Source organism: Bidens hawaiensis, unplaced genomic scaffold, assembly GCF_021521415.1.
Source record: "Bidens hawaiensis isolate Kalapana, Puna unplaced genomic scaffold, B.hawaiensis_p1.1 tig00008655_1, whole genome shotgun sequence".
NCBI lineage: Eukaryota > Viridiplantae > Streptophyta > Magnoliopsida > Asterales > Asteraceae > Bidens > Bidens hawaiensis.
The window spans coordinates 119082-128927 of NW_027491625.1; the positions used below are offsets into that span (position 1 = coordinate 119082).

A 9846-nucleotide genomic window follows, 5' to 3' on the forward strand; every position below is an offset into this window, starting at 1 on the left:
GTTCATTTGCCATGCCAAGAGATGCATAACACAAAACTCCGAAAGAGCATGATCCGGTTTTATGTTTGATCACATTCACACCTTGCTTTGAACATGTCAAAAATGAAAAATTGGATGGTAACTTGTACATGTTACCAATGATCTCAAGTCGAAGTGGTTGAGACGAGACTCAAGACTTAATCTAAAAATAGGAAATTTTGGGTTAAACTTTTACCGTAATAATAATAATAATAAATTAAAAAAAAATAGAGGGTTTCGGTATGGGTAAGAGAGTTTTCTTCCCTATGATGGGTTTTCTCCTAAGAATAGAATAGAGATGATCGTGAAAGTGAATTACTAATGGTCATTATAAAAAACAATATACACTTGAGATATAAAATAAAGGTATATTGGTTTTTATTAATCCTAACTATTATCTTTTGGTCGTAGTGAATTGGCTGCTGACGGTCCCAACTTTTAATGTATTTGTTCCCAACGGTCCACGACTAATAAAATTCTAACGCCGTTAGTTGCAGGTCGCCGGAAAAACGTTTTAGGCCGGGAAAACTCACATTTTTTTCCTAGAAAACTCGACATTTTTGTCCCAAACATCTTTGTAACTTTGTATCGGACCTTTAGGAACTTTTTCTAGTAAAAACCCCAATTATTAAGGTCATCGAACCCTAGAACCATCGTCAGAATCGGTTTGTGGTGCTTAAGTGGTGGTGGTTGGTTGGTGGTGAGTCAATTGGTAATGGTGGTGGTATTCAGATGGTGTTTTCCGGGAAAAATGTGAGTTTTTCGGCCAAAAACGTATTTCCGGCGATCTGCAACTAACGACGTTAGGATTCTGTTAGTCGCGGATCGTTGGGAACAAATGCGTTAAAAATTGAGACCGTCAGTAGCCAATTCGTTAGTTGGAACCGGCAGCGACCAAAAGACGATAGTTGGAATTCATAAAAACCAATATATCTAAAATAAAACATATTTGTAGGAGGCAATAAATGGTAATTTTTTTAAAAGGAGGCAAGTGGATGGTAAACATATATTAACGGAAAACAAAGAATGAAGATTAGTTGGTTACTTCTCCTGAGAGGTGTTCAAAAAAACCGGTTACGGAACCGGTTTGGGCGGTTAACCGGAAAACCGGTTTTTTAAAAACCGGTTTTTTTAAAAACCGGTTTGACCGGTTTACGTAACCGGTTTACGTATCGGTTATACGTTTTGGAGCCAAAACCGGTTTTGTAACCGGTTATAAAAAAAACCGGTTTTTTTTAATAACCGGTTATTAAAAAACCGGTTAACCGGTTTTTAAAATAACCGGTTTATAGCCGTTATAAAAAAACCGGTTAACCGGTTTTTTAATAACCGGTTAACCGGTTAAACCGGTTTTCGAACGTTACCAAACGGCTTTATAGCCGTTTTTTTTTTTTTTTGCCCGTTTTTTTTGCCGTTTTTTTTGTTTTTTAACCCCCACAAACATCTATATATAGTTTAGGTTGGGTATTGGTTAGATCACACTTGATTATACAACTCCAAAAGCTCTAAACGTTTATTTCATACGCGATTATAACTCCAAACGCTCTTCTTTCGTAGTCGTTTATTTCATACTCGAGTATACCACTCTTAATTCGTTGTCGATTATCATGGCCTCCCAAAGTGCTGCTTCATCGGTCAACATGGGTGCCTCGAACACGGGAGAAACCGTCGTTCGGGTCATCCCCACGAAACGAAACCAAGATATTTGGCAACATTTCGACCTATGCGAAATGTCTAACGGAACCCAAAAAGCTAGATGCAAACATTGTTTGAAGTTTTATAACAAAGAAGCAAACTCCAGTTTAAGAGCTCATGTAGAAAAGCCCTCTTGCAAGGTCTTGAAGGACGAATCCGGAAGTAGTTCGCAGCCGGAGATGACGAATCAAGGAACGGTGTTTACGTACGACCTTGAAGCGGTACGTCAACAGTTTGGCAACTTTGTGATTCAACAATCACTTCCTTTCAACCACTTCGACAACCCTCAATTCACGCAGATGATGCAAAAGTATGTTCAACCACGCTACCAACACGTAAGTCGTTCGACCCTTAGAAGAGATATGCTTAAAGCATGGAAAGACGCTAAATCCGAACTAATTTCATACTTTTCAAACTTACAAACTGGTGTGAACTTAACAACGGATGTGTGGTCGGTACCTAATGGTTCGCCCGACTCATACATTTGTGTGACGGCTCATTGGGTTGACCCCCGGTCGTGGCAAATGATGAAACGAACCGTTGCGTTTCAATTGTTTGATTACCCGCACACGGGTAGAAATATTTTTAAACTCTTGGATAAAGTCATTCGACAATACAAGATTGAAGATAAAATCTTTTCAATATCGTTTGATAACGCGTCCAACAATACGGCCGCGGTTGGCCATTTAAAATTAAAGTATAAACCTATTTGTGATGGAGCGTTTTTTCATAGCCGATGCATTGCACATATTATCAACTTGGCCGTGCAAGATGGGTTAAACGTGATCGAAACGCAAAGAAACAATTTTAAAAGAATGTTACGAGATGTTTTTAGCAACAATAAAACATTTTCAAGATACAAAAAATTTTGTGATGAAGCTAATTGTCAATGGTTGGGGCCCAATTGGGATTGTCCAACAAGATGGAACTCGACTTGTGATATGTTTGAGAAAGCCATCCAACAAAAAGAATCACTAGTTGCGTTTCATCAAATAATGTCAAGTAGGGGTAAATGTGCACCGTACGATCCTAGAAACTGGTTATTGATTGAGATCGTTACGGAGGTTCTTCAAATTTTTAAATCTTGCACAACTAGTTTATCCGGGGTTTACTATCCAACAAGCCCCATTGCTTTACCAAAAATTGCTGTCATGTGCACAAAGTTGACTGAAATTCATTGTAGGGGTGCACCTTATTTTGATATGGGTGCAAAAATGAAAGAAAAATTTATAAAATATTTTCAACAACTACCCGCTGTTTTGACCTGTGCGGCTGCGTTAAACCCTTGCATCAATGTTGGTGGTGTTGAAGCTTTAATAGAAAAAATTTGTGATGAGCTAGGGTTAAACGACGATCAAAACCCCTATCATAGCCAAACTTTAAAGAATGATTTCAACACCACATTGGCAAACATGTATGATGTTTACCTTACAAAACACGGGTCGTCTTCCCAAATTCATGACTCGTTAAGAGCTGTTGCCCAATCCCAATCCCAAACCGACCTTGAAATGGGGATGTACTACATGATTTGGGAAGACGCCGGTAAACGTCAAAGGGTAAACACCCCAAGCAGTGAACTTGGAAGGTATGGTGGTACCAACTTTGTGAAACACATGACTCCGGATGAATTTAGAAGTCTTGATTTGCTGGCTTGGTGGAGAGGTAAGGAGGATGAGTTTCCGATCCTCGCCGCCATGGCCAAAGATTTACTAACGGTCCAAGCTTCCACGGTAGCTTCGGAGTCTGCTTTTTCTGTTTCTGGCAGGGTTATATCGATTAGGAGGACTCGACTCACTCCAGCAGCTGTAGAGATGTCGATTTGCTACAAGGATTACTTGGACTCTTTAGACAGGGCACAACATCAACGCTCACTCGAGGGGGAAATGGACTATGAGGCGGCCTTGTATGAAGACGAGGTCAATCAAGGACACATTCAACCAATGACCGATGAAGAAGCCGCGTACGACGATTACCTAAGGAATAGCTCGGGATCGGGTAGCGAAGAAAATGAGTAACAAACATCAACTTGTTAATGTAATCGTGTCTAAGCATTCTTTAATGTTTGTATTTTTGAGTTACGAATATGCGATAACGATTTAATGTTTGTATTTTTAATGTAAAAGCTATAAATGAAAGTTATGTGTTTTTAATCTTCCAAGCAAAGAATGCTAACAACGAAACCCTAAACCCTAAACCCTAAACCCTAAAGCAAAAAAAAAAAAAAAAAAAAAAAAAAAAAAAAAAAAAAAAAAACCGGATAACCGGTTAGACCGGTTATTAAAAACCGGTTATAAAAAACCGGTTTAATAACCGGTTCTAACCGGTTTTTAAACCGGTCCAAACCGGTTTGGCCGGTTTGAGTTTTCACCATTAAAAACCGGTTAATAACCGGTCCGGTTATTAACCGAACCGGTTTTTTTCTGGATAAAAAAAACCGGTCCGGTTAATAACCGAACCGGTTTTTTCAAAAAAACCGATTTGTGCACCTCCACTCACTCATGAACCCTAGCTCACATCTCGTGTGTGTCTCTAGATGAAGCTTAACTCAGTTGCATCTCACACATTCTATAATATCTAACATAACTCGGTTTATATGGACTAACATAACTCGGTTTATAAAACAATTAGGAAACATAACCAACTATGATTGACATGTCATTATTTGTCCCTCAAGATCACTGACTTGTGACTTGGAGTCTGAAATTACGTCCAGTAGTAATTTATTTAAGTTACTGACAATTTGAATTCCTGGTCATCAAATTCCATGCAAATATGTACAAATCAAACTTGAAGTCAATCAAACAATGAACCTGTTTGCGAGAAGAGATGACGACAGAGGCGCCTTCAAGGCCGAGTCGTTGGGCAATGCTGAAGCCTATGCCTTGAGTTGAAGCTGTTATGATCGCCACTTTACCCTCAAATCTTCTACCAATTTTTGATGATTTGTCCATTGTTAATGATATTGTTTGTTTATTAACTTCAGATTCAGATTTATGTAGATACCACACCACCACTGATGCCGGAATATCCATTAAATATTAGATCACGGCCTTTCTTTTCATTTTTTATATTATAGCCGCCTAAAATATGTTCCTTTTTATTTTCATAAACATTTCAGTTTCAGTGTAACGGATGAAATTACTAATTTGAATTTTTGGGTATAAAAATAATAATAAAAAAAGTGTTAGTTGTATCAGTCACTTACCGTGTGCAGTGGGACGTTTTTCCACCTAAAAAGCTCCAAAGCCCCAGAGCGTTTTGGAGGGGGAGCGCTTCCCACAAAGCTTCTTTGGGTGAAGGTGATTGGTTGCCTTATTTGTTTTCTTTTTTAATATAAGAATAATAATAAAATAATGATTAGGTAATGAATTAAATTGACTCATCCACATCACCAATTTTAGCCAAAAAATCCTATGATGATGTGACGTCACATGACACAAAACGCCCACATATGAGCTCCATCCACTACACATAGTCTTAGATCATCCTCATTTATAAACCAAACAACTCAATCTTTGTTAGTATAATACTATTTTTCTTTCTCTTTCACATATCTAACCCAACCAAACCAAACCAAACTTTCCACACTTATTAACAACCCAAACTTCACTAATTATTTAATTAATGTAATTTATAATTGTTGTTTCTTATTAAAAATGTCTAGAAATATAAAAAAAAAAAACTCTTTATTAAAAATAAACAGTACATATTTAATGTTAAAAAATATTTATATTTATTATACTTAATAAAGTAGAAAAGCAAAATTACAATCGTAGCATGAAATGTAAAATTACACTTACAAATGATACAAACTACATAAGTTTTATCCAAAATACGTGCGAACCCATATTAAAATATATTTTTTTTGAAGTAATAATGTTTTTTTATAAAATTTATATCAAATTGTTCACAATAACAAGTTAAGCGTAACTATGTATTTATATTTTTTTAAAAAGTTGATTAGAAGTTATTAACGAAAAATTAAATTATTAGTGAATTTAAATCTTAGAAAGAAAAAAAGTAAGAACGAATAGGATATGGACATGCGGCTTTGTTTAATAATAAACTAATGCGTGAACTAATTGTGAATTGGATCGGTGTATCAAATGGTTAGACCAAACTATCTTATACGGGTTGTATAACGTTATATTAAACAAGGTGAAAAAACGAATATGTTTATTACGAGTATACTTACGGTTCGTAAATGTCACGATTAAAACACGTTAGAAAACCAATTACACGGTTGGGTTCCCATAATAACCCGAAAGAACACGTTGAGCGCCTAACAAACTTATTACTTCTTTCACATAATCTTGTGGTTCTCTACATAGTTTTGGCAGAAGAACTACAGCCTAGAAGTCATTCCTCCGGCAACCACAATCGTCTCACCAGTTATATACGAAGCTTCATCAGACGCCAAGAAAGCAGTGGCGGCTGCCATATCCTCCGGCGTCCCAAGCCTCTTCAACGACGTCTTTTCTAAAACCGAGTTCCTCTGACAACACAAACCAATGTAATTAACTAGTTTCATAATATCCAAAATCTGAACTATGATTAGGACTTACTATAGTATCGTTATCGGTGAGGAAACTTGCAAAGTGTGTCGGTACGGTCCCGGGAGCAACACAGTTCACACGGGTATGTGGGGCCAACTCAGTTGCAAGCGCCTACACCAAGCGCTCGAATCAATAAAAACAAAGAAGATAATGTTAAGCGTCGATGACAGACCATCGTACTACTATTTATTAGTTTATTAAACACCTTGGTAAGACCAAGAAGAGTGGTCTTGGTGACACCATACATGGCCATGGCGGGCGGAGGTTGGTAAGCACTTATAGAAGATATGAAAACAATAGACGAGCCTTTGGTTAAGTGAGGAGACGCGTCCTGCCAAATCATTTCAAATTTTCAAAACAAAACATATGTACACAGGGGTGTCTTGTGGGACAGCGAAAACAAGTTAAGGCTTTAGGCCCACATTAATTAAGGCCTCCAACTCTCCAAGTGCAAAAAAACATTATATATAGATATATTATAATGGGTAAAGTAAACTCAAAGTAATGTATTAGTGTGGTGGTAGGCTTGGTTGTTACTAAAGTATTAGTTATAATTTCAAAACTTGTAATAACCAAAATTTTTTTCCTTAACAATTGTCATAAAAAGGCCACAAAATCTTGTTTCGATTTAAGCCTCCATATTTTTTGAGCCGGCCCCATATGTACATAACAGCTTAATAAAAAGTAGTTTATTACCTTAAGAAGTAATATAGAGGTTTTGACATTGATTTCCCAAAGCTTGTCAAGGGCCGATTCCTCGGTGTCGAGAATAGCATCAACTGACGGGTTTGCAGCGGCATTGGACACTATTACATCTATTTTCCCGTATTTCTGTGTACATAATAACATAAAGGTAAATATTATCAGACAAACAACACAACCGTGTTATTATCTACTTAACGGTCAATGAGAAACGATCGGTTAGAGGTCAAAAGTCAAAACCATTCTCACCTGAATTGTTTGTTCAATGAGATTCTTTCTTTGTTGAGCGTTAGAAACATGGCATACTAACCCTAACACTTCTATTCCTTGTGCTTTGAGCTTTTTCACCGCCTCGTCGACGTTTCTCTGAAATTGATTATATGTTTGAAGTCAAATTAAACATTAGCATTTCGGCTGATATGTATGTATGAAAAGGTAGGGGTGTGCGTGGTGCGGTTCGGTGCAGTTTTAGGCTAAAACCAAATCGAAAACCAAAACTTTGCTTTTTGGATATTTGAAACCGTTCGGCTTTGGTTTTTTCGGTTTCGGTCTTTTAAGTTTTTGTCATTTTAGGTTGAAAATTTTAGGCCGAAAATAATGAAATTAGGTATAAATAATTTTGTTAATCGCTAACTAATATACTATTATTCATTTGGTCAAAAATATATTAGTTACATGTTTATTAAATTCTTATAAATTACTTAAAATCATCATCATCATCATCATCATCGTACTCAGCAAATCCCACCAATAGCAAAAATATGGTAGGGTCTGAGGAGGGTATGATGTAGACAGCCTTACCTCTACCCCATAGGAATAGAGAGACTACTTCCGGTGAGATCCCCGGCACGATAGTAGTCTTGCATCAAGCCTTGGACATAAGACACATAACACTCAACCCATCCGGAACCACATTATACCTGATTAACCTTCCGCCACTTTTAACGTTATTTTCACGAAATTAGTGAAATAACGTCAAAATTAGTACATTTTCACTTTTGCCCACTCGATGGCCCACACATAAAATACATTATGTGTGCGCACAATATGAAAATATAAAAATCTAGTAATTCGGTTCGGTTTTTATTACATGCAAAACCACACCGTCGGTTTTTGTTTCTGTCCGGTTTTTTCAATTCAGATCAACAAGATTATAACAACTAATGTTTTGTTGAGAAAATGCCCAAATGGGTATTGATTATTATAAACTTAATTTCAGCAAAAATAATAATAATAATAATAATAATAATAATAATAATAAATCCATGAAGATATAACCTGTCTGCGAGAAGAGATGACAACAGAGGCGCCTTCAAGGCCGAGTCGTTGGGCAATACTGAAGCCTATGCCTTGAGTTGAAGCTGTAATGATCGCCACTTTACCCTCAAATCTTCTACCAATTTTTGATTTTGATGATTTATCCATTGTTATGTTATAATAATATTCCACCGATGATGATGTTGGTGTTGATTTATAAAGTTAATCGGCACTTGAGAGTTCAGATTTTATGCTGGTACGGCATTTCTTTTCCTTTTGTAGCCGGCTAAACATATTATTATTATTATTATTATTACCTTTCACTTCAGTGTCAATTCAATAGGTCTCGAAGTTTTGAACGTGAATAGATTTTCAAGCTCAGACTTTATTCGGGATCGACTTGTTTGTTATTTATTAATTATTATTTATATGATTATAATTATAATTATTTTAATATTTCATTATTATTATTTTATTTAGTTATTTTTATTTATTTTTTCATAACATTATATATACTAATTAATAATTTTAAAATACATATTTTAAAAATTATATAAATGATTGGCTCATGAGCCGACTCGGGCTCGATAAGTGAAGCTTGGGTTCGGGCTTGTTTATCAAACGAGCTTACTTTTAGGCTCGAGTAAGCTCGGCTCGATTGAGCTTTTAACGAGCCGGTCTCGTGTAGCTCGGGAGCAACTCGGCTCATTTGCACACCAAGTTAGAATTTTTGAGAAGGGATGTCAACCATCCATACCGATTTTGACACTCTATGTCGGACTTATCCGAAAACATCATCAATTAGGAAATCCACCACTCTTTAGTCATGTTTTGAACACGCAAAACTAACGGTTCGGTTTTGGTTTTGCATTTAATAAAAATAAAAAAAATGAACCGAACCAAAATCCTGAATGTTTGTTTTGTTATATTTTATATTAAGTAATTTATAAGAATTTAATAAAGATGCAATTCAAATATTTTTGATCAAGTGTATAATATTCTATTGTTTTACAATTAACAAAATTATTTATACCTAAATTTATTTATTTATTTATTTTTGCCAACTTTTTTTCGGCCTAAAATTGTCAAGGTCAAATGGCGAAAACCAAAAAAAACAAAACGAAAACGAAACGGAACGGTTCCAAAAACTCCAAAACCAAAGTTTTGGTTTTCGGTTTGGTTTTTGCCGAAAACCGCACCAAACCGCATCACCATGTACACCCCTCCTTATAACTTATAAGGGGTTTGGAAAAGTTAAAATTTATGAGTATTTGTAACTTAAAACTTATAACTATCCCATAAACCATTGAGGTTATTTGAGACGAGATATTAACCGGTCATACTGATTTTGACGCTCTATATTTGACCTATCCAAGACTTATCCAAGAACACCATCAATAAAGAAACCCACCACTTTTTAGTCATGTTTTAAACATGAGTCCTTAAAGAACTTAAGCCTTAACTATCATCCACATGTCATTGCACCAGAAGTCGAATCAAACTTCAATTTGCACCAGAAGGCGAATCACACTTCAATTGCAATTTAACTGCTGAAGTTACTGACTCTGATTTTATGTATAAAGTTACTGAAACCATAAAGTTAAACGGTTCAACTCGT

General features: G+C 36.0%; 1 protein-coding gene across 1 annotated transcript; it reads right to left on the reverse strand.

The window, feature by feature from the left end:
• Positions 1 to 6045: 6045 nt before the first annotated feature.
• LOC143529705 (tropinone reductase-like 3) lies at positions 6046 to 8463 on the reverse strand. The gene is made up of 6 exons (XM_077025438.1): positions 8250 to 8463; positions 7221 to 7337; positions 6966 to 7100; positions 6475 to 6600; positions 6279 to 6380; positions 6046 to 6208 (listed from the first exon to the last, which is right to left on the reverse strand). Exons 1-6 carry the CDS (start codon positions 8394 to 8396, stop codon positions 6059 to 6061), a joined length of 777 nt encoding a protein of 258 aa, XP_076881553.1. The 5' UTR covers positions 8397 to 8463; the 3' UTR covers positions 6046 to 6058.
• Between the last annotated feature and the right edge of the window lie 1383 nt (positions 8464 to 9846).

Excerpts from the sequence above, each read along its gene's own strand:
- LOC143529705 (XM_077025438.1), bottom strand. The coding sequence starts at position 8,396 with ATGGATAAATCATCAAAATCAAAAATTGGTAGAAGATTTGAGGGTAAA. Across the intron at positions 7,101-7,220 it reads TCATTGAACAAACAATTCAG|AAATACGGGAAAATAGATGT; the intron begins GTGAGAATGGTT and ends TTATGTACACAG. Across the intron at positions 6,601-6,965 it reads CCTCTATATTACTTCTTAAG|GACGCGTCTCCTCACTTAAC; the intron begins GTAATAAACTAC and ends ATGATTTGGCAG.